General features: G+C 37.9%; 2 protein-coding genes across 2 annotated transcripts; one reads left to right on the plus strand and one right to left on the minus strand.

The window, feature by feature from the left end:
* Window positions 1-293: 293 nt before the first annotated feature.
* Window positions 294-11,232, plus strand: kiaa1958 (KIAA1958 ortholog). Its single transcript, XM_088910199.1, has 2 exons — window positions 294-1,479; window positions 6,390-11,232. The coding sequence occupies exons 1-2, from the start codon at window positions 294-296 to the stop codon at window positions 7,433-7,435; spliced, it is 2,232 nt and encodes a 743-aa protein (XP_088766325.1). The 3' UTR covers window positions 7,436-11,232.
* A 12,026-nt stretch (window positions 11,233-23,258) lies between these two features.
* On the minus strand, window positions 23,259-27,446 carry LOC148837430 (uncharacterized). Its single transcript, XM_088912189.1, has 5 exons — window positions 27,342-27,446; window positions 25,630-25,677; window positions 25,058-25,111; window positions 24,258-24,335; window positions 23,259-23,777 (listed from the first exon to the last, which is right to left on the minus strand). The coding sequence occupies exons 1-5, from the start codon at window positions 27,391-27,393 to the stop codon at window positions 23,677-23,679; spliced, it is 333 nt and encodes a 110-aa protein (XP_088768315.1). The 5' UTR covers window positions 27,394-27,446; the 3' UTR covers window positions 23,259-23,676.
* Between the last annotated feature and the right edge of the window lie 409 nt (window positions 27,447-27,855).

Here is a 27,855-nt window from a genome sequence, read left to right on the forward strand (position 1 = left end):
TGCTGTGACAGCCACAGAAATTGTTCACAAATAGGAGAGGTGTAATGCATTTGTCTTATTTTGGAATGAGGTATTTGGCCTAACTCAAACTGCATATTCCATTATTTTCCATTATTTTGGCAAATACCGGAAAACATAGTATCCATGTCTAGTATGGTTTATTTGTGTTTGGTTTTAAATACCTTTGTATTATTTTATAGCATAGACATTATATTGCAGCTGGAGAGTTTTGTGGGGATGTAATAAACCTTTGTTCTTCCTCTTTCTTTGTCAGGTAAGTGAGTCCAGACAGCATGGAGGACTGCTTGCACACATCTTCTGAGAACCTCTCCAAACTGGTGAGCTGGGCCCATAGCCATGGCACCATCTGTAACCTCATCCCCAGCCTAAAGCACCTGCTCTCCGAGGGCTCCCATGGCAACCTGACGGCCATGTGGGGCTGCAGTGCTGGTCACGCTTACCACTGGCCGCTGACTTCGACCTGCCGGGCCGGATCCCAGGAGCGTGCATGTTGCCCAGACAACCGCAACTTCGGCTCAGGTAGCCCCGGCCTCCTGGGGACCACCTCTGATACACAGCACAGCCCCGAGGAGAGGTTCCTGGGGAGACAAGGCAAAGGCAAGGCGGACTCGGTCCAGACACGGGACTCCTGCGACTTTTCCTACTGTAGCGAGCCTTCAGAAGCGGACGACAATGTTGAGGAATACGAAGGGGACAGTGCCCTGTTTGATATCGTGTGTGAATCCTCTGTCACGGACGAAGACAGCATCTTTGAACCTCATTCACAAAGGCTTCAAACAGCCATTAGAAAGAGACTCAATCCAGGCCTGCTGCCTACCCAGCTGTCTTCTTCTTGCCAGAGCTCAGAAAACAGAGTTGGTGACATGACAGTAAAGAAAATCAAGCAGGAGATGCCTGAGGACTATTATATTGTAGCCAATGCTGAACTTACAGGAGGTATTGATGGCCCTGCTTTGTCACTCACCCAGTCCCCGAAGCAGAAATCCCAAGATCATCCTTCTGGTACTTTGCCTTCACTTGTTGTGCCTCTAAAGCCTGCTGTCCTGACATCTTCCTCCATCCCTGTGGATGGGAATCCAGTGGGATCTCCCCCAAGCAACAACACTTCCCGGGCAGCTGTTGCTAAGCAGCAGCAGCTATGCGCCCCTCCTTCAGCTGGGCACGGCAGGCTGGTGATGAACGTGCACCCACCCCACCAGCCCGTCGCCCTCCAGGGTCCTGTCAGTACGTCTGGTGCCAGCCAGCACATCAACATTCCCTTGTCTGCCCTGCAGTTTCCAGGCCAGGATGAGCAGCCCCTTCCCAATGAAGACCATGTGAAACCCGCCGCTATGTCTGTTCCCCCCAGCGACATGGCTGCCTCTCCTGCTACCATTAACACAGAGCCAGAGGTCAGCTCCAGCCAGCAGCAAAGCACATCTCATGTCTCCAGTGCTGAAGCCAAAGCTGAAGCATCAGGTAAAGTACTTGATCAACGCACTCTGTGATCACTTCTCTTGAGTGTGCTCTAAGGTCCCGAAGATAGCGCAATAGTGTTTTAAGACCATAGGAAGGAAGTAGAGAACTAGGGAAGGTGAGGTGTGACGCTTTAAACCATTTTAGGAGGAATTAAGGCAGACAGAATTTTCCTAAAGTGAATTTGCATGACATGAGCTGACACCAGGGTTTGTGCTGATACTCAATAAAGTGTGTTAATGTCTCATCTCATTGATAGCCTCTCTTAACTGTCAGTATGCTTGAGAATTTGTTACGATTTACAGTTTACCTCGAGGACACACCCATAAATGTAAACTCTGACCAGACCCAACCTTGCTTAACTTCTGAGATTTGCTTTCAAGGTGACATGACAGCTAACCATACTGTACATGCACAAAGTTCTCAATGAATAATGCCAGCATGAAAGTCTTCACAAAACTTTGATGTTTTTGGTATTGGCATTACAGCTTTCACAAACAACAGTATAAAACTATAGTTTTACAGTTTTATACTGTTATACAGGTGTTATAAAACTAACCCTGTATAAAACTATAGTTATATTGAGTGCCAGTCCCTGTATTCAATCCCTGTTTTTGGCTGTCTTAATCCTCTAGGCTTAAACGTGCCATTATCAAAACCTGTTTCCTGCTGAGATTTGAGGGTCATTTTTGTTGAATGTAATACATGATAAAATGAAGATGAAGCAGACTCAGTACATTCCATTGCAGGTATATTAAGTCCCTTTTTAAGGTTTTGTGTGGACTGTGTTTTTCTTTAGCTTGGAAAACATGACGTAAACAGTGCTACATACTGTACATGTACTGTAGGTAGTGTTTATTTTGCCTGTGGTCACTGTAATGGGAGAGCTCCATCAGAGTTTGCATCAAGATGTTTTACATTACAAAGTTTTCAGCTGGTCACCAAAATGTTAACTGTTACAAAAATGTTGTAGAAATAACACTACATCACTTCCAAGATAAAGCCAGTCAAAATTAATTTCCTAATGTGATTGTAGTACAGTATGCACTTCTACACTATTTTGAAATATTTGTCTATTTTTAATATTATGTCTTATTACACTGCTACAAAATTATTACACTATTATAGTACCAGAAATGTGGATGAACAGTATAATACTACATTCCATTTGTTTTTTTCTGATATTGTGATGTGCACAATTCTGTTAATTCTGTAATCTCTCTTATACTAGATATTACATTCTTGTGTGGATTAATTTGTGTTTTTTAAACTGACCACAGCTAAAAACTACATATTATTCAAAAGTTAATTCCTGCTTGACTGGTGTTGGCATGCACAGCTACTTGCATAATTTAGTTATCTATCAATAGCATGTGGCTGTTGAATGTGGCTATTTTTAGGTCAAAGAAACATGCTCTGTTTTCTGTGTCTTAATGTACTTTGAGGGTGTGTCCAAATACCACTGTAACACTAAAGCATTCTGTGGTAGGTCCTTTCTTTTCCTACAGTGACTGAACCTGCTTGAATGATGATGGAAAAAACAGTATATTTTTGAATCAGGATGTAGATAATTTATTAAGAAAGGTGGACCCCAGAAATGGTCTGTTAAAGCAATGAAGGGAGAACAGGTTTGTTAAAAATAAAAGCTACCCATGCAATATTACCATCTCTTACATCTCAAATCCCCAGCTTTCTGCCCTCTACCAGTTTGAAATGACAAGCTGAGCAATCTATCAGTAGAAGTCTTCACACCTTTCTGATTTTAGAATTGTAAAATATGGCAATGCCTGAGTGTTCAGAGCAAAACCGCTGATTCCACACTTCTCTTGGGTGATTTATAAGGTTCCTTTCTCAGTAAAGCAGAAGCAGCACTTGAAAATATGTCTAGTCAAGGCAGTTTTTCCAAGTGACATTCTGTAGAATGTAGAATAGGAATCATTTGTCAGGTCATTTGACAACTTGATATTTATCAAGGGAGTCTTATCAGGAATGTGAAAGAGCCACAAGTTTAACCCTGACTGGCACTTTTGCAAAAGGGACACATACAGTCATTGTTAGATTTAAAGTTTCAGATGTTGGATCACTTTAAGCCACTGACTTGTCTTAATTCTTGTGCTGCTGGACCACATTACGTGAGCTGAGGATCTTTTGAGGGAGCTAGTCAAATGATCTGGTGGATCAGTTGACAGATTAATAAGTAAATAAGGTCAATTCTAACATAAAGACAGAAATAACCATTTCAGAGCATTGTTACAATCCTGTAGATTCACTTTATATTAGTAGGAAATATATTATTATAATATTATTATATTACATAGGAAAATACCTAATATTCTCAAAATGACCATTTCATAAAAGTCTCCAAAAGCTGAGGGAGATATACATTTTGCTATAGCAGTAGTTCTCACAAACCAGGGTAGTATCTCAGATATACAGCTTTATCACCCCTATGGTCAATAAATTCCATGCATTATAAAGGTTTACTTTTGAATTCCTAGCCATGCACACACAATGTCTCCATTTAAACAGCAAATGCGCAAATAAATATCAGCAAAACTTGAGAACACCCAAGGAGTCTGCTGGGAAGCCATCAGTTATGGTTTATGATAGAGATGTATATGGGATGAATACAGCAGCTTTATGAAGGAGTCACACGATTGGTTGCTTGGTGTGGTGTAGCTAGCTGTTTGAGTTTCTGTGTTATTTTGCTCATAAATTCCACAGAGCCTGACCTTCAGACTGGGAAACAGCACAATTTGCACTAATGTGATGTGCTGGTTTACAGCACATGAATAGCGCAGGGTAAATTGACCGTGATTGCTTTCTGTGCTTCACGTTATTCTGGCACTAGAATACAGATGTATACTGGCGAAAAACATAGTATTTTGTAGGGATGTACCCCGAATCATGCTGCACAGTGCTCTCGTTTTTGAATTGTACAGTATACACTACAATATACATCAACTTAATAGCAAAATCTCAATGTGATACCTCTCTGCCTTGTGTTCTGTTTCATATAAATTAAGGTTTGATAGCTTTGCTGGAGACTTTTCACTGTGATTTATTCTTTTAATTACTTTTCTATGGGTGTCTTGCAGCTCAGTTGAGAAACAGACAGGTAGTAAATTTGATTTAAGAACATGCAGTGGGTGTATCAAAGTATTTTTTTTCACTTTGTAGCATTTAACTCTTTAAGACTAGTCTTTACTGTAGTATCATCTACTCATGTTAAGAATTCCTGACTTTATTTGTAGAAAAAAAGAAAAATCAGAAAAAAGAAAAAGAAATCAAAAGAAAATTGATGTTCAACAAACAAAAATGGTTATATAATATTAAACTAAAAAATATCTGGCTTACATTATATTAGGTGCATTGTAATATGGAGACTTTTTACAGATACACAGTATGACATGTAAGTATTAATTTGTAAAACATCTTTTCAATATACTGTATAGTACATTTTGATGACCTTAAAAACGGGTGCCACAGAAAAAAAAACCCACCCAAATTGTATTTTGTTGACTCCACAGTGTCGGAGTTCATTTTGAAATACCTGTGGCAAGGCCTGTTGATTACTTCTTTTGTTGTTTTATGCGGCAAGGAATTTAATTATTAACTCAAATACTTAGCAGTTACATACTGTATTACATAATAATTCTGTTCAAAAGAGTAACTGCTCTTGCCCTGGCATTTATTGGCAGGACATCACAACAAAACATGCCAAAAATAGTAAATTGGGCTAAAAAATATCGGCCGTTGTCATTTTTGTTTCCAAGTATAAATGGCATTTGAAATACACATACTGCTAAGTAAGCAGACTGTGTAGTTCATTTTTTTTGTTGTATGTCTGTTATATTTATATTTTTATGTCATGGAGACTTTTGCTGTGTAAACACATGATCTAGTGTATGCACACACTGACACTTGGAATCTGCCTGTGTTTTTCCACGAAATGCAGACAGTGCAACAAAGAGCTGGTATGTTTTTTTTTCCTTTTTTGTACAATATTTATATTACCATTTGCACTACATTTTAATAGTAACATGATAGCATTTATTCATTTACCTCATAATTTAGATGTTTAAGGCAGTTAAAAATTCACCTTAAATTCAATTTAATTTATTTAAATTTGTTTGAATTTAATAAATTCAAACATTTTAAACCAGTTAAGCTTTAATTCTAAGCAACTGTTGGCCTTTATTACTGACTCATTTATGTGAAGACCCACTGCACTACAGCTGTAGGCCCTCAGGGGTGGTTGAGAGTACAGGATTCTTTCATTAGGAACTTGCTTTACAATACATGACTGTTATTGGCATTGCTCTTTAATAATTGTTTTCTTACAATAAAGATGGTTGCCTCATCAATGCCTGCTTTTGTGCATGGAGTAATCTGCAATTTAATTGTTGCATAAAGCCATATGCAACAATTAAATTAGGATTCCAGAATGAGTGATTGAATAAAATATGCCCTTTTATAAATGTTCACATTAGAAAGATTATTTGGAACCAGTGCAATCTCTGAACCTCTGGTTTCACAAATGAGTAACCAGCATAACCAGCAACAGCAAAAAAATTGTGCTGCCAAAAATCAAAGTCTAAAATATGATTCCAGATGTTTCTTCTTTAACGTCGGTGGTGGTTTTCATTTCCATTTTTCTTCCTGCTGACTTCTATGCCCTAACACAGCTGGGCTTGAGGATCTCACTTTGATTTTTGGCCCTAATTTTTTTTGGTTTGATTTTTGGTACATCATTTGTGAAACTGGAGCTAGCTTTTACAAACAAAAGACGGGTATGTGGTACCCTTTATCCACCAGCTTCAACCATTTTTTTTACCAGAAATTATACCACCTGAGGGCTGACATTTTTTCTTCTTTTTTTTTTGTTTCAATTCTTTCTTTTTATTAAATAGAGCTCGACGAAAAGCAAGCTGAGGCTAACAGGGAACAGAATGAGAAGACCATCCGGAGCACTCAGACCGCACTTAGAAACTTCAGAGAGTTCCTGATTTCCAAGTACCCCTCTGAAACCCGGGAGATATACGTGATTCCATGTAATGAGCTGGATTCCTATTTGGCTTCCTTCTTTGTGGATGCCAGACAAAAAGATGGCTCAGAGTATGAACCTAACAGCCTGGCCAACTATCAGTGTGGCCTGGAGAGATACCTAAAAGAACATCGGTACGGGTATAGCATCACCAGGGATAAAGAATTCAGACGCTCCCAAGAGGCCCTTAAGCAGAAGCAGCTAGAGCTCAAGTTCAAGGGGAAGGGCAACAAGCCTCACAAATCTATGAAACTCACCTTTGCTGACGAGCTGATCCTGAGGAAAAGGGGCCTCCTCAGTCGCTTCAACCCAGAGGGGCTTCTGAACCTTGTGTGGCTGAACAACACTAAGGCTTTTGGCCACTGCACAGGTTTCCACGGCTCCACACTGAGGTGGGGTGACATAAGGCTGCGCTCTACTGAGACAGGCCTGGAGTGTCTGGAGTGGACTTACCAGGAGTCATCGGACGCCAATGCCAAGACCAAGAGGGCCGGGACCGAGTGTCGGATCTATGCCACACCCCACGCGCCTCAGACCTGTCCTGTTCAGGACTACAAGGAATATGCCCAGAGGAGGCCTCCAGCTATGCGCTATGAGGACGCCCCATTTTATTTGTCCATCAAGCCCGTGGTCAATCTGGCTGCTCTGCACTGGTACAACTGCCAGGCTCTGGGGAAGAATAAGCTGGCCAAGATGGTGAAGACCATGTGTGAGAAGGGAAACATCCCTGGTCGGAAGACCAATTTTAGCGTCTACCAGAGCTGCAGCACCCTCTCCGAGGCTCAGAGCAATCAGCTGGTGCTGATCTGCAACAACCTCAGCCAGCAGGCCTCTCAGTCCATGACCACCACCTCTAGTGGCACTAACTTTGTCATAGCTGGCTCCTTTGACTCCTCTTCTGACACCACGTGAGTTTGACCTGTGGGGAAGGACATAAGACTTAACCTTGGCATTCCAGATTCGGAAGTGTGTGTGCATCAAGTGAATGTTCCATACTGCATTTTTCTTTCTTCCTTAGTTCTTAAAACAGTAAGTTTCAATAATTAAAACATCCTTTGAAAAGAAAATCTTGTATATGTTTCGAGTGCCTGATAGAGATGTTTACGTTGTGTAGTATTAAAATTTGTTTTTTTACATTTCTTGTTTTGTATAAGGTGCTGTGGTCTGCTTTGTTGGTTGACAATCCAATGGTGACACATCTTGTCATGTATGTTTCTTTGAGAACAGTGTGAAGAAATCTGAGTGATAAATGTAGTACCAGAACTCTGTTGTTCTCTGTATTCCTGTGTGTGCTTTGACCTGTCTTCTCAGAAAAAAACCTATTTATAAAGGAGGAGATACCCATCCATTTTCTAACCTCTTTATCCAACAGAGTTGCGGGAGAGCCAGAGCTTATCCCAGCAAGCAGAGGGTGCACAGTGGGATACATTCTAGATGGGACACAAGTCCATTGCAGGACACACACAGACACAAACACACATACTGTACACACACTCACACCAGGGCCAGTATTCCCAGAATGTCCAGTTTAACCAGTATGTCTGTGGACTTCAGGAGGAAACTGGAGAACTTGGCGAAAACCCTTGCAAACATGGGAAGAACATACTGTACAAACACAACGCAGAGAGCACCCCAGGCCCAGAGTTGAACTCAGGACCCTAGCATGGCAAGGTAACAATGCTAACCACTGTGCGCCAAGCCACGCAGAGCAGATATTTCTGTACAAAATACACTCTGTGTTGTATAAATCTTCCACATCCTTCCTGCCTTTGAAATAGAAAGATAAAGTAGAAGTAAAATTGAAAGAACACTGTGTTACAGCTAATGGCTTTTACTTTTTAAAGCTAAAAGGTTAACTTTAAAATATTAAAACCATATTTCGTTTGGATGTTTGGAGAGGAGCCCTTGATCAATGAATGGATGAATCACCTCAGTCAAAGTTGTCAAAATATGACTATCCATCCTCCAGTGCTCAAGCGCGTCTGTTGTACACAAACACACTTGTAAAGAGGTTGGATCTGCCCCATTGTTTATGTTTTTGAATAATGAACTTTAAAAAGAATTTCCATTTAAAAAAAAAGAGACACTGTTTCAGTAATGCCCTCTGCAAACCAATATGCTTCCATCTGTCTAGGGGACTTTATTTATTCATTTTTTTGGAAATGAACCAGGGAACACAGTATACACATTTATTGCATTCTGTCATTTCTTATTACTGTACTTCACAAGGCCTTGACTGGAAGTGCAGCAACCAGCAGAGGAAATATGAAAGGAATGGCTTAAACAGGGAAAGCTAGGAATATTAAACAATGACTTTAATTTTAATGTGTCGCAGGATTATCCACTACATAGCTGGACTGTAGGTATACATACCATCAGGCCTACTTATTACTGGAAGCAGGCAGTTTGCATGGCATTAGGGGCCCAGTGTACAGCGACACAAGAGCCTCTGAGACTAGTGCAGGGCTGTAACAGTATTAATTAAGCAGAGTAGTTATTACTAGTGATAATGCTAAAACATATATTCTTTTTCTGTTTTTTCAATTATCTTATTGTCTACTATTGTCACAAAGTTTGGAATATTTTTATATCTTTGATGATATAACTGTTATGGTCCGTCCTTGGGTAAACATCAAATGTGAAACATTTCATTGAGCCCCAGTGCTGCTCTACTTCTTCTGTGTGATTTCTGTTATTTCTGTTTTTTTCAACTATTATAAATGTCAAATGCAAGTGAGCTTCAAACTTTTGGAGATATTAAAATTGAGCACTTTTGGACCCTGAACAACAAAGGTTACGGTTAACAGTCCTTCACATTTAAAATACTGTATGTGGCAGCACTGTTTAAGGATGGAAATGTTATAACACGTTTTAAAGGTTATGTCAACAGTCCTGACTGAAATACAGTATTTGAACAGATTGCAGCGGTTCTGGAAATATATAATAAAATCAGTGTTTAATTCTCCTACTGTCGAAAACTGTTATCCTATTTTAGACCTAGGTTTGTTAAAACACGCTGGCCGAGTGTCCCCTTTAGAAACAGCCCAGTACCCCACCAGCCATCGCCAGGGAAGATGGGCTGTGAACTGCTCTTTCAATAGAGGTGTTTAAGAACCTGTGATTTTGACCATTAGTGTTAATAATTTTACCAAGACATACTGTCACACTGAAGAGCATTTCTGTGAATTGAAGATGACAGATTATAATAAAAGTGTAGGCTTTATCTCACCATATTTGATTTTCCAATAAAGATTGTCCTAAAGGCACCCATCCATACTGGCTACCTATGAAACTGTCTTTGGGTATTTGTATATTGCACGTAAAATGCACATGTGTATAAATCATAGGAAATATATACAATTTTAGAATGCCTTCAGTATTTGTAATTTGCACACATTTTTAATTTATTAAAGTAGCTAATTATTGTTTTTGAAATGACAAAACTCATCTTGCATAACAAAATAGGAAGCCCACCTATGTACAGTATCATTGTTTCACAATATGCCTGCACTAAAATAAAATAAAATACAGTAATTTTATGTAAAAGCATTTATTACCCATTGAATAGATGCAGATATTTAGTCTTCTTTTTAAAGCTCGTCATTTATTACTTTGTTTATTACTGTTTCTGCTGTATTAGACATGTCTCAATTAAGAATAATGAAAAATCAGGAGAAACAGTGAGCACTAATATTAATATGGCATATCTAATATTCACTGTCTTGTAAGGTGTAATGAAAATGTACATCTAACCTCGATTGAAACGTTATTGTGTATGTATTTGAAATTTGATGTGAAGTGCGAGCTGTTAATAATTGAATATTGATTTGGAGCACACATATTGCCTACAAATGACATTGGACATGTTTGAAACGAGCTCTGCTACATCCCTGGAACCACAGAAAATGAATTTGTGATTCAGAAGCTAGCTAAGTCAGGAGAAATGGGAAGGAAGGAGAATGCAGTGTCTCTTTTTTCTGAGTGTAAACAATTGTATCCATGTATTTGTGTCCCAACAGAATTGTTATATTCCTCCAGTTTTATGTTCTGCACTTTAAAAAAACAATATCTTGTGAAAATTACTTTCCACAATGCCAAGACTTCACATTGTTCTCAATCAAACTACACACTGTAAGGTGAGAGAACTGGGTTGTGACTAATGAAAAAGGTTTGAAGCTTCACAAGAATAATACTTTTATGTGGCTGGAAGTTTCAATTATATTCCTTTGTTTAAATCAATATATGACAGAGAAGAGCCTCTAGCTGCCTGAAAATGATCCTTTTTGTTTGTTTAAATACGCATTTTATTTGTATTGTATATATAGAATTTAAGCCATTATGAAACAATCTCAATGCCTTTGGGCTCTTGTTTTGTGAAATTCATGCTAATGTGATTCTTCACAGCTTAACTGCATTTTAATGTTATTCTTTTTATGATCAGCTTGTGATTGAACGTTACATCAACACTGACAAATGCAAAATAAAACAACAAAACAGTCAGTTCCTTTGCGTTAAAATTATTTGTCATGATTTCCTGACTCATCTTGCAGTGCTAAATTTGTGTTCCTTTACAAGCAGAAAAACACATAATGCTGTTTTAGTCATATCTTACTATGTCTACTGTATGTCAAATTCATTGATTATAATACTGATTATTGTATTACACAAACTTGATTTGTTTTAATTTTTAGAAATAAATGCAATTTTAAGTATAATATTACTTTTTTTGTCTATGTGCTTGCCTTGTTACAGACTGGCACCCTGGCCTTGTGCCCATTGCTTGCTGGGATAGGCTCCAGCTCCCCTGTAACCTTAACTTGATGAAAGGGTTAGAAAATGGATGGATGATATTTATTTATTGTTTATTTAACAAAGTGTGAGTTACGAATGCATGATGGGTGTCAAGAAAAGGCCTAATTGTTTAGGTGCCATTAGTTCATCTTTTTCTGTGTGTTTTTCGGGATAGGAAATGCCTAGTGTATGTCATTCCTTTCCATGGTAATAGAAAAACCTGAAAAAACTCCTGAATCCTATCATGAATCCCACTTTCAAGTATGGAAAACCATGTAAAGAAATTTTTGTGGATATTTAGAATTACAGTAAGTAGAGAGTTTCCTTGGATTCATGTTTGGTTGTTGGTAGTCTTTATTTGAAATGGCTTAAAGGAGAATTATTTAATTTAATTGATACATTTGCATTTTAAACTGCAGCATATTTGAAGAGCAGGCACATCCTGCGAAGTATTAACTACTGCCTACCTGAAAAAATGCCTGTCAAAAGCCGATAAAAGCAGCTGTGGAATAAATAATAAATGAGGAAAATATTGTTATAGTGGTGTCTTTCTATCAACTTAATCTAGCCAGGTTTCAGCAAACTGTTTCATATACTTTTCTGATGACAGATGTGATTATAATTGACTCTAAAGAACATCATGGAAACCTGGAGATTCTTCCCTGAGAACACCTCTCAGAGCACCACAGCTGCACAGCATTGTTAATAGGTTAAAATAAAATTAAATGGAAAATCCTTTTGGTCCAGTGCTGTAAAAATGATGTATTTAGTCTGGTAAGTTCACCAATTCCAGCTGTTAACAAGGTGACCTTACTTCTGCACTCTAGAAATCAGTAGGTATTGGTAAATGAAAAGCCCTGCTTAACTTTATACTTCATATTCACACAAGGTAATTTGAACAAATATAAAAATATGAAATATTGTGATTCCTCTGTATGTTAACTTTCAGGTGTAAGAATGTAAGGACTTTTCATTTTGGGAAACTCACATGATTTTAAAATTTGGAAAAGGAAAAAAAACTACTATTAATTTCAAAATGACACCAAATATTATTTTGTCTTTATGTAGTAATTAAGTACTATACATTAACACAACACAATTTACACAGGGTTCTTAAATACATTCCTTTTTTTGCTGATATCCATCAATATTTTTGAAAGTTTGATGCTTTTTTTCCATTCTTCCTTACAAGTTTAATTAATTTTACTATCCTAATTGTTCCAATCTATCAAAGACGTACAAGCAGAAAACAATTGGAAATTGTCAAAAAAATTGAAGATGTTATATGTTAGAATTAGAAAAATAACACTCATAATCTGATCTCTATGAATAGTACAAATGAGTTATTTAGGGAGCTGCAATTATTCTGTTACCAGGGGTAAAACACGTTTCAATTAAAAAACACACCTACTGGCATGCACTGGAAATGCTTTTCTCCTTAGATAACTTTAAACATAGGAAAAGGATTTGTAATTATTTTTCAATGTATAAATGTATTTCTCAAAACTCAATTATGATTGCTTCATATTAAATATACTGTACTAAATATTGCTATATACTATTATGGATACAGTATATCGCCAAAAAACATTATCCAAGCTTCTGCCTTTATTTACAACAAAAGTATGCACAGACATGTGTTTAAGATATAAGAATGAAAAACTCCTTTCATTACCTTTGTATTGGCTGTTCCTCTACAATATATTTGTGTGTGCTGTGGATTGAATGTGGGTTGTGTATGTAGCATCCAATGTAGAATCCATTCAATAAACTTTGCGGCTACAGTGACTTAAGCTCCTTGAACATGTGCTTTTTTGTTTCAAAACTATTGATTCTGTGAGAGTCTAAGAAAACATAATGTTTCATTTTTCTGCTGTCAGATTGTGTTGGGCTTTATCAAAAGCAGGCACATGTGCATCTACAGGTAGCATTGAGATTGAGCTGGAGACTTGAATTTCAGCTTGTGCTGCATTGACAGAGCTCTCCCTTCTCCTACCATTCGTTTACAGTAAAGATCGCAAGGAGACTGCAAATTATATTCTTTCACAAGTCATGACTGACACTGAAATGCAATGGTGAAAAGCAAGTAGTACAAGGCAATTTTCAAGCACTCAACAATGACTAGAACTAGCATGTTCATTTTTTTCCTAAATTAAGAGCTTGATTTGATCTGTGCTGTGCCATTTCTTGTCTTGAGGTTAATTCTCAGGATTGAATTGTTTGCCTCAGTTCAAAATTAGATTCAGTCTTTCAGAAATTCTTTATTAAGGACTATGACATTATTTTGAAATAAATTGATTTTATAAGCCTATTTTCTGATCTTTATGGAGATAAAAGGTTTTACATGAGAAGCGTCCTCTTTTTTACCATAAGACAGTAGTCTTCTATGTAAGGTGCAACCTAGAGGTCTGAGTGTATTTCATAACCAGGCCATACTTAGACAGGATCTCAGTTAGGGCTTGTAGGGTTTGTCAGGTCAAAGGCTCTAAAAAATATTTTGTGGTCTGCTCATATCAGAACTGAGTCTAGTTGGAGCTTGCTTAACAAGAAAACCAAATTTTTGCTGCTTTTTTACAATAGAGTCTTAAGATATAAGACACATGCTGTACCTTGTAAACGTATTCAGACCCCTGCACAGTTTTCACAGTTTTTTACTTTAAAGAATATAGTAGTGAAACTTTGAAGCAGAAAATGGAATTCTAACAAGTTATAATAGAAATTCGGGTGGAAGGGTAGATCCTAATCTCTCCTACAGTACGTATGTCTGATTGTCTGATTGTTGTACATGTAGTGCGTCCTTGGGTTTTGGAAGGGCACTTTGTACTGTAAATAAAAGTTATTCTTATGTAACTTTTATTGTACTGTAATTAAAGGGTATTCGCAAAACTAGCCTGTGAGGCAGGGCGACAAGAAGGATGGCATTACTGAAAATAAGCCGTCTCAAAACCTGCATGGCATTTTGAAAAAAGTATCTGAATGATCCTGCAAAAATGTGACAAAAGGTAGTGGATGTTTTTGGTATATTTGGTTCAAACTCAAAACCATCTCTACCAGTCAGGAAGGGCAGAGTTGGCATTATGTTATGAGGATGCTTCTCCTTAACAGCGAAAAGCTTGTGTAACAATGAAAGCTTGTTTAGTTTGAAAGAAAAATAGTGCAAAGCACAAGCAAATACTATAGGAACGTGTTTCAATCTGCTAAAGACTGGGGCAAAAAAATCACCTTTCAGTAGGACCATGATCCAGAGTTGCACTGGAATGGCTTACAAAGAAAAAACTGAATGTCCTGGAGTGTGCCATTGAAAATCCCTATTGGGAATCTGTGGAAAGATGTGAAAACTGATGCCCATAAGCAATTCCCAAGTAACTTGAGTAGGCTTGAACAATTCTGCCAAGAAGAATAGCAAATATTGCACTAAGCCAGAACTGAACAGACAAAGATGCTTCTAACAAATATTGAGCTCGTGGGTATGAATACTTATGCAATCAACAACATTTTTCTGTAGTTTCTGCTGACATTTACTGTAGCCTGTCTTATCTTCTGTTTGAGTAGTCTGTTTGTTACTATAGAAGTGCAATTCCCGAAAGAGTGTGTCAGTAAACACAAATTCAGGCTTTGAATAATATAAAAGCATCATTTTTTAATTTCACAAAATGGGACAGCAAAGGATCTAAATACTTCTGCCCTGCAAATGACCTCAACTGCATTCCAACTTGTTTACTGTTACAGCTTCAGTGAAACAACTGTTTAGAAAAGAAAGAAGTGAATAAACATTAGGCTCTGCAAGATATGATAACTGGTTTTAATGCTGAGAAACATCTAATGATATAACACTTTTCTGTATTTACGAAATTCTATGATGTTTACTCGCGTTAAATTTTTGTTTGTTTTAACCAAGTTGAACGAGTATTTCAATAAAATACTGAGTAAAACGGACAGCATTAAATCTAGTTTGACGTAAATATTTGCATTTTTAAGTGTACCATCAAAGCTGTTATAGCAATTATTTTTAAAATCAGGACACTCATAAATTCTTTTTTGGCCACACAGTTATCAGGTTTCAGGTTTTCGTTTCCTGGCAATAATTCTCTGCAGTGATCTTTTTTTACATCCACAATATATCATGTGTGGCATACAAATGAATACTAATTGTATTTCCCATTTACAATGTGGTTTCTCAGCAACAGCCCAGTAGTTGTCTGTGGACAGCATCAACCCTGTCTATAATGATTTATGGTATGGATGATCAAAGGGCACCGCTTTTAAGGTCAGAGCCTCTAATAAAAATATAAACTCGCAATGTTTTGACATCATATGAATGATTTATATCAACAATTCATTTTATGTTAATCATGCAGTGTTCATCGACTGATTTTTAAACAAAGCAATCAATAAAATGCAACACTTAAAAAACACACAGATATGGGAACTCATAACATCTACGGAATGAGAAACCAAATGACCACACTGTTACGTTTTTGGCATCAAGAAGAGGTTGTCTAGCTGAGCTTCTTTATATAAAAACAATTTCAGCAGATAAATGCAACTGAGCATAGTTCAGGGATATCCCAGTCTCCAGTTTGAAACAGGTATATTACTGCAGGATTATACCATCACCTGAAATTTATTATCCATAGGTAAAACCTGAACAATAAAAACAAATAAAGATACTTATTTCCCAAGTGTCACAACATCCACCCATCCATTAACTAACCACTTTATCCAATACAGGGTTGAGGAGGAGCTGGAACTTTAGCTGGCAAGCCGCAGGCACAAAGCAGGTTACACCCTGGACAGGATCCCAGTCCACCGCAGGGAACACTCGCACCAGGGCCAGTTTTCTCAGCCAATCAACCTACCACTATGCCTTTAGACTGGGGGAGGAAACAATGTCAGGGTGAGGGAGCAATTCTAACTTTTGAGTCACCAACAATACAACGTATCTAAAGAATTTGTTCCAATGTTACAGACAACCATTCAATACATATCATTCACAACTCAGGGTTGCAGTGAGATAGAGCTTACCCCAGCAGAAAAGACTGGATGCGTCCTGGACATGATGCCAGCCCATCACCAGGAAGTCAAACGGGACAATTTGGAGATGCAAATGAACTCCAAAGGCACCTCTTCATTGCTGTTTGAGAAAACTAGGGTACCCAGAGAAAATCCACACAGTCAGAGGGAGAAAAAGGAGACCCCCACACAGAAGGCACAGCAGGGAGGAATCGAACCCAGGACCTAAATGTATCTCCTACTCTAAAGCACTTAATCTGTCTAGTCTTGAACAGACTGTGGGGGATTTAGCTATTTAAAATCCTCAATGTCAATCCAATGGATGTCTTCAGAATCAGCAGCAAAGCACAAAACAGAGAACAGAAGTAGAAGCCTAAAGTTACTAGCAAACAAATAGCTAAACTAGCTAAATGAGCCAAATAGCTTCTTCTTATTTGCCATCCTAAACGTAACTATTTCTTATGTTTTTATAGTATCTGACAGATAGGAGGAACTGAAACGTGGCAGGTGGGGTGAGACTGATCTGCAGCAATAAATATATTTATTGCCTTCCTGTTGGTCGTTCAGTCTAGTATGTGGTGACAGACGGTAGATTGTAGCTTATGAACATAGATACTGTCTTAATAACCATTTCAAGCTGATGTGCATCATGTTTTGACCCACTTTTCACTTGGGCCGTGATAAAAAATGTAAAGACATATTCTGTCAATACGTTGTTCCTCGGCTAGCAAGGAAACACATTCTCACGCAGGCTCACAGTTTCCCAGGGTTTTGCTACTCCGACTGTATCACCCTTTTGTGATCTGTGTTAATTAGCTTATTATTCAATTCCTGCATCTCTATACAGTATTAAGATGAGATGCCGCTTTGACGGCACTTCGTCATTTTTTCGCAGCACTCTGATTTTCACTTGCACTTCTGTCTCACTCTCCAGATTTTTTTTTTGCCGAGCTTTACCCTGCCCATACATTGCAGTCTCAAGACTGCCCTGAAACCTGTTTGGTCCTTTTTTTTTTAGCGTTTTGGATTAGGCTTCTCTATACCTAAGGCTCCCTTGATCTTTTTCTCTTTTTTTTTTTCAGAAATACTCGCTATTCACTTTCTCTGTACCTGAGCCTCCCTGTATTTTTTTCAGGACACTGGCAATTCGGGTTTTCTCCAATCCCGAGCCTTCTTTTATTTTTTCTGATCCATGGGCTTTGCAGTTAGTCTTTTTCCCTCAGCTCTAGCATTGCCCGGCGCACTGAACCAGCCCTTGCTCTGCACGGCGGTAGTTCCAGTGTCACCCGGCGCACACAGCCAGCCTTCACTCTGCACAGCACTCTGTGGCCATAAGTCTGCCCTTCTAAGCCGTCCGGCTCCCTTCACAGGAAGTTTGCAACTCGGTTTCTCCTATACAGAAGACTCCCTGTTTTCCAACTGGCGGATTTGCTCTGACACAACTGTCTCCGATTCTAGCCAGCACTTCTTTCCACACTTATCCTTTTCACTGCTCACCTCGTCAACCCTCGAGTTTGAAGACCTACACCACTGACACTCCTGAGGGCTGCCCTTCAGAGCCAGTTTGGTTCCTTTCAGGGGTCTCGCTATTTGGGTTCCTTCCATACCTGAGACTCCTTTCCAGCAGTCTGTTGTTTTACAGTCTTTCTTTCCACCAGAGATGCAGTTTGTCCGGTTTTTCCTGGGATCGTTGTTCCTCCCCATTACTGACCGGCCTTGGCTGATTAAGCCTCGCCGGTCGGTAATTCATTATCTCATTTTCACCTTTCACTTTTCACTCTCCAGTCTCTTGCACTTGGGTTCTGACAAATTACCTCCTACACAGCTGTATCCAACCATGGTATTACATAATACTCATGATATAGATGAATTTAGGAAGTAGAATAGTTTAGGAAATTAAACATTAATTTATACACTTGTAGACTGTAATTTGATATGTGCATGTTGGTAAACACAGGGTCTGAGCTACTGTAAGTGCAATTTGAAAGTCTAACTTGTTCTATAGTGGATGAAAGACTTTGCTAGCCCAGTAACGAGCATTTGTTGTATCACATGTGGATGAAAAGGATTTCAGTGGGTACATCTGTTAAATGCTTCTCATTAATTTTGATCTAAGGACCACCTGTGAAAGGTGGAACGAAAAGCCTTGTGTGACTTATGTCTATAGTATACATCAAAAAAGGCAGTAAATCCCTTTGTTCACTTTAAGCAACGAGCTTGTGCTTTTACTGCTGTTAGTGGCAACAATATAAAAGTACCCTGAAAGTTTAGAGGCAGTGGAGTGTGACTAAAGAAATGAAGGACTGTATTACTAAGAATTTAATTACTAGGACATTACTAAAGCTCTTGATCAGTCATATTTTAATTACTGTTCATTTTAGGGTGCTACATGCTTTTGTAGCCTGTATGATAAAAATATGGGCTGTCTAAGGCTGGTGGGCTGCAATCCAAATAATAAAATAAATAGATTATCTCTGCCAAAAATAAAGCAACACAAAAGGACAGAACACACTGCCCTTACAGTATGTGTACACCACGTATTTCAGTATTTTGTTTCATAAGGCCTGTCATTTCTGAACAAGAAACATTTAATGGGTTGTGTGGTACAACGTGTTTTCAACGATCCAGATTAGAGAAATTCATAGTGAAATGCTGTGTTATCAAGGGATTAATTGTAGCTGATAGTTTTGCACTGAACTTTGATAATTACTGTTCTAGATTTAATTTGAAAGACTGATAAGAGAACTATCAAATGTGGTCCATATATGAAATGTGCACATTGGTTTTTGAAACAGTAAATGTGTTTAAGTCCCAGTTTCTGAAATTGTGGAGTGTGACTTGTTCAGAATAAGATTCATAACTGGTCTATTTTATTTTGCTGATTTAATCTGAACTGTTCCATACAGTAGGTTTTGTTACATGAATCTGAAGAAGGCTCCATGGCCAAAACGTTGTGTTTTCTTTCTTCTCTTTTCAGCATGGAATAAACCTATTACTTGTTCCTACTGTATGGAATTATGCATATTGTAACTTGTCACAAGGATATGAAAGGTTTATGAAAAATAATGAGAACAAGTTTTTTTTTTAATTAAATATTGCTAATTGCAATTTGCTATTGCTATATTGCTATAAATATTTTATTAAAGTATGTACAGTATATAGGACAGGGCAGTGCATTTCGGTTGACCTAGACCAAAAACACAAACACACAAAGCAAACATATATCACAGTTTTATATTTTAATACAAAGGCCAGTTCTGAAGATATTTTGTGTATGAACTAAAATGAGCTGGTACAGAGTACCCAAAACAGTTGTCACGACCACCAGCAAACGAGTTAACAGGGTTCAGCCACACGTTAACTACAGTATCACCTCCTGCTCCACTCACCTCTTAGTCGCAGCTTAAACCCTCATTACTGTCTGCTCGACGCTCGGTATTAGTTCCCCATCTCGAGAGCTCCTACCTCGCCTTTTTTCTGGAAACCCCTTGTTAACGACTTCTTTGGATTTGGACCTTGTTTTTCCGTTCTTTGACCACGATCTCGCCTGACGATTCGGATTAGACTCCAGTGTTCTTTACTGTTACCTTGACTCTCTCTCTCATCTGCTTAGGATCCTTCTACATTCTGACATGGATTCGTAACAGAATACCAAGCCAATATTATGGATCCCACAGATGTTCAATCTGTTTGCTCCCTCCTCAGTCAGCACTCCCAAGCCCTTACCCAGCTTCACGGCTCACTCCAGCAACTCTGGCAGTTTTGCAGTGGGGCCGTGATTCCTGGTTCGCTGGCCACCCAGGCATCAGACGCACTTTGGATCTTTTGACCAGGGAATTCTGGTGGCCCTCCATGCGATCTGGCGTCGCAGATCATGTTTGGGCATGTCCAATTTGTGCCAGAACTAAGACCCCACGCGCTAGGAAAGCTGGTCTCCTTCACCCCCTTCCTGTCCCCTACTGTCCTTGGTCCCACATAGTGGCTGATTTCATAACAGATCTTCCAAATAGTCAAGGTAATACTATAATCACGGTAGTGACCGATCACTTCTCTAAGTCAGCGCAATTTGTTCTGGACATTCCTGCCCCTCACTCAAGTCCTGGAGTTCCAGCCAATGGGATGATGATAAAATAAGAACCCAACGATAATTATCTAACCCTGGCCATGGAGATTAAGGGCTGGGGATCTCTCTTCCTCCCCTCGCCCTGCTTCTTGTTTCAGACACAAGGGTACAGGAGGTATGATGGGAATGTACAGTTCAGGGCTGTTGGGAGGGTAGCGACAGTAGCGATGCAACGGAAGTGTTTTTCGTTGAGTTATTTTTCTTCTTCGGTGTGGTGGGGGCAGACTCGCTTGGGTGACTGCAATGAGCTGATCTGGGAAGGGGGTGCTTATGGGTAATTGTTTTTTTGTTCACAACGTAACAGAGACAGGACTGTGCAGCCAGCAGAGTGCTATTTGGGATTTTTTTCTTCTTCTTGGTTGCATGAAACTACGTGGTTAATTAGTTTTTTTTGTATATGTACAGTGATACTTTGTTGTGATTACAAGTTGCACACACTGCAGTAGAATAAAAACCTGCAGTTATGTAATCTGTCTGTCTTGTGCTGGTCTGCAGGTGCACAGATGGCTCTAGGGTTTCCGACAGCCTGTCCGGGGAGAAGGGTCTGAGCTCTTTTAAAACGGGTGGTGTAGTTGGGAGCAATACCTGCAAATTATCACTATTCTGATATATGTTTGGAATTCTGTCTCATGCATAGTGAATTAACATTATCAATATGCAGGCATATTTAATTGTATATTTATTTTATGCATCTATAACATCATAGTAATAATAATTCTGGTCACTCCACTCAAAGCTTGTCATACTGTAGGTAATAGGACTGCCTTCCACCACCCCCAAACTGTAGCCCCACCTGGATAATGTGAGTACGCTCACCACACAGCTGCTATCAGTGGGGAGGAGAACAGAGTGATGAAGCCAAATCAGAGATGGGGTTTATAAGGAGGCCGTGATTGGTAAAGGCCCATAGGAAATTTGTCCAGGATGTTGGGTTAACACCCCTACTCTTTTCATGTCCCACTCTGGAATTTTTAATGACATCTCATCTGAAGGACGGTGCCTTTTTTACAGTATAGTGTCCATATCACTATATTGGAGCATTAGGACCCACACAAACAGCAGGATGAGCGCTCTGTACCCGTCCCATTAACACCTCTTCCAGCTGCAACCTTAGTTTTTCCCAGGAGGCCTCCCATTTAGGTACTGACCAGGCTCACATCTGCTTAGCTTCAGTGGGTTGCCATTGCTAGGCTGCAGGGTGATATTGCTTAGAAGGATGACTGTTAATGCAATTGTTCACTTTACAGATTAATTTACATAATACGTAACAGAACTGTTGTTTTATATTTAAAAAAAAATGAGTTTAACTCTGACTGTACTAGGAGGACATTGCTTCAGATTGAAAACGACTACCTTGATAAGAAGTTGCTTTATTTGGCAGGATCAGAGCACCTGCTGTTCCCTAGTGTACCACTAGAGGGACTCTCGTAACTGTTTTCAAGCCGTCGTAGGTTTATCCAGCTGTTCTGAATCTGCCAGACCTAATTCGTAGTGTAAAGAGACCAAACAAAATATAATAAGAAGAATTTTTAACACATGTTAAATATTTGTATATATAAACCACATTCACGCTTGTACAGGGGGCTTGTTTTTTAGAATTAAAATAGCAAACGTAAGTACATTGCAGTTATACTTATGCAATCAACACGTTTTAGTTTTTCATTTTCTTTTGAAGTTTTTGTTGACAGTTGAATTTTCACTTAGAAAAGGTTTCAGTCTGAGCATTCAAATTTCCATTAAAAAATTCACTTTAAAAAATGGGTGTGCAACACGTTATTTGTAATTCGGTAAAATGGGATATCATCAGATAGGGCTAAGTATTTTTGCAAGATGCTACAGAGTAGAAGTAATTCTGTTATTTAAAAAGGATAGCACAAATTCTTCAATTGTCATGATTTGCAAGTCTGAAATATTGCACCTTTTCCAATGTTTTTTGTTGTTGTTATACATTAAAAATGTCATAATAATAATAATTGCTTACACTTACATAGTGCTATTCTGGACACTCCACTCAAAGCGCTTTACAGGTAATGGGGACTCCCCTCCACCACCACCAATGTGCAGCCCCACCTGGATGATGCGATGGCAGCCATAGTGCGTCAGAACGCTCACCACACATCAGCTATCAGTGGGGAGGAGAGCAGAGTAATGTAGCCAATTCATAGAGGGGGATTATTAGGAGGCCATGATTGGTAAAGGCCAATGGGAAGTTTGGCCAGGATGCCGGGGTTACATCTCTACTCTTTACGAGAAACGCCCTGGGATTTTTAGTGACCACAGAGAGTCAGGCCCTTGGTTTACGTCTCATCCGAAGGACGGCACCTGCTTACAGTATAGTGTCCCCGTCACTACACTGGGGCATTAGGACCCACATGGACCACAGGGTGAGCGCCCTCTGCTGGCCCCACTAACACCTCTTCCAGCAGCAGCTGCGAGGTCTCCCATCCAGGTACTGACCAGGCTCACACCTGCTGGGCTTCAGTGGGTTGCCAGTTGTGAGTTGCAGAGTGATATGGCTGCTGGCCATATAATGGCCATATAGAATGTAATTAGTGTTTTCTTAACTGGCCTAGGGAAATTATAACAGCTTTAAGCAACTGGAAAAAAAACATTGGTATTTCTTTTTGTCTGACATCTTCATCATATCATATGTAATTTAATATTCAGGAATTTATGTTTTATACACATGGGAAGCAGATTTGAATTGTTTACTAAACTGATGACTAATTCTAGAGTGTGTTAACTCACATTTCAGTCCTATAGTTTACTACAGTAATTGTGCTATGATACAAATTGATATACAGTACGTGCATAAAGTAGCGCATTTATTTTCCATCTGAACAGCAATGTATGTGGTGAACAACATTGAGAATTATGAGATGTCAAATAATTATGGCTAATAATAATAAAACATACCAAGCCCAAGGTTCAATTTCACAACATTTAGAATTTAGAAAAGACTTAATGTGTGTTGTTATAAAATAAACACGGAAAGTGTGCAACACTATTTATACATGGAGCCCAACTGTATCTAAATATGCAAAGGTCATTGGGCATTGTACAACTGCAACACAAGTAAACCTTGAACAGACATCCAGTTGCAGGGCAAAGCTTCATTATGCTGGGCCCTAAATGGATAGTGGAAAAAAGGGCCAATTCCTCCGTTTCTGCAAGTGCTCATTTACTTTATAATTTAAAAATTCTATATACATGTACATTACAGGGGTCAAGCACTACTAAAATTTGCTTGTGCATTGAAACAGTTGGTTGTGCAGACACCAAATTCAATTACACAGTGGACTTGGATCAGCTGCTTCTGCTCTCCGTCTGAAAAATACGAAACTGGATTTTAAAAACAGACTTGTTACAAATGTCATGTAAGAAGATAACACAGTGTTTGCCTGATTTGGAAGCTTCAGGTTGGAAGAGGACATATTATTTCGTATTTCCTTAATAATATTTCCTTATTCACAGAAGTTCGAGTCTGAAGATTCACAGAAGAATGAGTCTGGAAAGTTGGATCAGTAATAAAATAATACTAAATTAATCTTTTATCTAACAAAAATGAATGTAATTATAAAAACTTTCCAAAATATGTCTCAGATTTGTCTCAAACTGAGCAAACCTTGAAACAAGTCATACTTACATCTCCTTTCTTGGAAATGTGGATACAGCTTAAATTAGTCTACACCTGAAACTTTTTAATCTTTAGGTTTTTTAGTAACGCAATTGCACAATTTGTGTTTCTCTCTGGATGTCTTTGCCTACATTTTTAGAAGAAGACAAATCTATGCACAAGAGGCATACCTGAGATTTGATATTTGACGCTGGCCTTTGGGCGTGTGCATTTCATCATTTCTAAGAAACACTTCTCAGCCACACAGTCTGGAGAAACACAGACAGAGCAGACAGTCAGTGATGCTGTCCACAAAGAATTCATGGATTATAAAAACAGTATTGAAAGCAATAACACACAACTTAATAGAAATCATTCTTGTTTTTTTAACAGACTAGGAGAACATGATCACTTATCGATATCTTTCTCTGAAATAATTGGAAACAGAAATATAATATTTTCTAAACAATACAAAAATAAGTTATTGATTTAAAAGCTTCTTTAACCAAGAAGAATATTATGACCATCTGTTCATGTGCAGGGTAATAATGACAAGTACATTTCATTCTGTTAAAATAAAGTTCAGTCAATAAAATAAGTGACATACACAAAGATTAATTGTGAAAGAAACAAAATGAATGAAAAGGTGAGTGAAGAGCATGCTTATTTGAACAATAAAATTTTTGGAGAATAATGAATCGCCAGGTTAATAATACTGTTTCTGGTACACAGAGTTTGAAAACAAAAAGATGCTTTTTTGACTAGATTAGTACAGTAAAATAGATGTTTATACTTTTCAGTATGCGACAGAATGGGATTTGACAGAGGACTCAGCTGTGGATATTATCATTACTGATGGGATAGCAGAAAGCTTTAAGGCCTCCATATAAACTGATGTAGGAGGAAACTGAAATTTGCTGTAGAAACTTTGTTTCAGTCCCAAATGTAGAAGCCTTTCTTTACATTTTGTTTTAGAAAATGCTTTACTCACTGTATTTGCTGTCCTCCTCATTTGAACCTGTGACTGTCTTCTTAGAAAAAAACGCTTGAACAGAAAAGCCCAGATAAGATTATTCCAATGTGCAACTGGTCAGCTGTAGTAAGGATTGTAGTTATGGTTGACCTGCCACTAGAGGACAAGTAATGTGATAATTGTTGAAGGCTTAAAAATGCCACATTTGCACATAGATGGTATTAAGTCTGTTTGAGATATAAAAGACTTCACAGGGGTTGGTGTTGTTTGTTATGCATTTGTAACTGAGAAGGGTTTTGCTAAGTAAAGGCTCTTAGCCCTACAGTTATTGGTCCATTGTGCTTTAATGTTGTTGTTGCATACAATCTACAACACCATTTCACTTTGAAGATTTGTTTATCTTATTAGAGTATTTCAGAAGAAATTTCTAACAAATCCTTTTGAAACACTGAAATAAAATTTGTAGTAAGCAAAGGAATACAACTGATTTTGAAATTGTTTATATTTGATTCATTTAAAAATGAAGTATACTACTTCACTAGTGTATGTGTGGTTTAAACTACCTACATTCACAACAAAAACTGAAATACCTCTTCTTATCCTGGATCTCAAATCATGTTTAAGACTGTCAGCTGGATCTGAAAAAAATAATAGTTTGAACATTTGGCTGAAATATTATTACTCAAATCCTTGCTATTACTGAGTTATTAGTTTTCTTCCAAACTACAGACCACTAAAAACATTTTACATATTTTGAGTAACTAATCTTATCTAGTTACAAGCATTTATGCAATTTTCTGTTCTTCCTTTTCCCCCAGTTGACCAGTTATCAGGTTTTCATAACTATAGAGAAAAAAATCTTTTTCAAAGCCTGCCATTTCAAATGCAGGAAAATATTTCTTGAAAGTTACCAAATGTCTGAGCAGTGTCTAAAGCTGTAGGTCTATATAAAGATTACATTCTGTGTGAGAATCAAATGCTATTCTAATTGATAATTATTGTAATAAATATGTTAATCATGTAATTTTTTAAATTACATAACAGTACCATGAGTTCCAAAAGTACCACAGGCCTCTTTTACCATATTTAAAATAATTAACTGTCCTTGAAACTTTTTACTTTTTTTGTTTACAAATTCAGTGAATAATAGATGATTTGCGATTTTACTCTTTTGCCAGAGCATTTCAACACAAATAAGATTGAAGTAACAGATTTAAAGTTTTCTTTCCATTAAGTGAGGTTGTTGTTTTTTTCAGTGGAGACAAATCTCCTCTGAAGTTTTGGAAGGGATTATTCCAAATTATTCACTCATCGTAATCTAAACAAAAGACTCACGCAGAACTGTAAGATGAATCATTTGTATGGCGCTATTGCTTATATTTTTAAAAAAACACTGATTTAAGCATGTTAAAAACCTACAGTCTTTATTATGTCTGAATTAAAGATTTTGGTATCCCACTCATGCATCATGTTTTATAAGCAAGACGTATTCTGTGTTTAGGTTTGTTTAAGTAGTTTTTAAACATTACTAGTAAACTTTTCAAATTAGTCCTGAGTCTTTCAGTTTGGACGAAACACAATTCTAATTAAATGGTTATGTGTAACCAGGGCAGAGTACAATATGTACAGCAAATATTGTAAAAAAACATTAAAAAGCCAGTGGTTAAATATATTACAATCAATATGAATAACCAACTACTTCTACCTGTACAAGACAACTGGAAAGTTGGTATTTGGCATAGAGATGTGATGATCATGTGGGTACGTAGTAAAAAAAAGAAAAGTCCAGGTGTCAGTGGTGAAACGTTGAAAAATTACTTTTTTCAATGTAGCAATAACTGGGGGAAAACAAATCCTCAGTCCATCACACATATGGGAAACAATTAACGATACCTTATGTTATGCCAAATTTTTGACCAACCTAACTGATAAAGTTTAACTACTACTGATTGGTAAAGATTTTTGTCTGAATTGTGGCAGATTGTCACATGTACATTATGAAACTGCTTAAGTTAGAGCTTATTGTAGTGTAATAATTTAAGATTATTTTTAAAATTGAGTAATATGTGTATCATTCCTTTAATTTGCCTTATGAAGCAAGGGCTGTTCAGGTTAATTTAACCTTGCCTTAATTGTTTTTATGAAATGAGGATTCTTAAGGCATTATTATGAATTCTCTGAACACCTGCACAAGACAATTACAGTAGCATTTCTGTGTTCTGAAGTAAATTTGCATTAACAACAACCAAGGACAGAATAATACCAGAAGCCAATCATAAAAATCTATCCATATTGGACTTACCATTTGCTGAAGTTAAGAGGAGCAACACTGTCACAGGTAAAAAAGTTTTCATCTTTTGGCCTCCAACTAGTGTTCCTATCGTTTCTTAGTGTTCACCTCACAGATACTGAAACTGCTCATAACAGTGCTCTTATACTGCTGCCGCTGCAACTCTGATTGGCTAAGCCCAGTGATGGTACTGACTTGTTGGTAAAAATAGAACCATCGGGAGTGTGGTTGCGTAGAGTGGTGTGTTTACTGTTGGAGATGTGAAGTTGTATTGTAAAGGGTGAACAGCAGGACAGGACCATCAGAAGGTGAAACAGATACAGTGAAGAAACAGAAGCAAGTGTAAAAACATGGGGAAAATCCTTCATTTGTGTTGCGAGCTCAGTCTGCTAATGTCTGACAAGCTATGTACTGTAACTTTCACATTATGTACTTTCTGTAATTCAGTCGTCTGTGGCTTGGATAAAGACCAACCAAATAAATTAGTAATTGATTAAGTACGCATTTAAAAGGTTTTTAGCTGATA

Source organism: Atractosteus spatula, chromosome 3 (assembly GCF_055471065.1).
Source record: "Atractosteus spatula isolate fAtrSpa1 chromosome 3, fAtrSpa1.hap1, whole genome shotgun sequence".
Classification (NCBI taxonomy): Eukaryota; Metazoa; Chordata; class Actinopteri; order Semionotiformes; family Lepisosteidae; genus Atractosteus; species Atractosteus spatula.

Bases quoted from the DNA above. Each gene is read 5' to 3' on its own strand.
- LOC148837430 (XM_088912189.1), bottom strand. From the start codon at position 27,393: ATGAAAACTTTTTTACCTGTGACAGTGTTGCTCCTCTTAACTTCAGCA. The intron at 25,678-27,341 runs GTAAGTCCAATA...TATTTTTTTCAG, and splicing joins CCTCTTAACTTCAGCAAATG to ATCCAGCTGACAGTCTTAAA. The intron at 24,336-25,057 runs GTGAGTAAAGCA...GTGTTTCTCCAG, and splicing joins TGAGGAGGACAGCAAATACA to ACTGTGTGGCTGAGAAGTGT.
- kiaa1958 (XM_088910199.1), top strand. From the start codon at position 294: ATGGAGGACTGCTTGCACACATCTTCTGAGAACCTCTCCAAACTGGTG. The intron at 1,480-6,389 runs GTAAAGTACTTG...TTTATTAAATAG, and splicing joins AGCCAAAGCTGAAGCATCAG to AGCTCGACGAAAAGCAAGCT.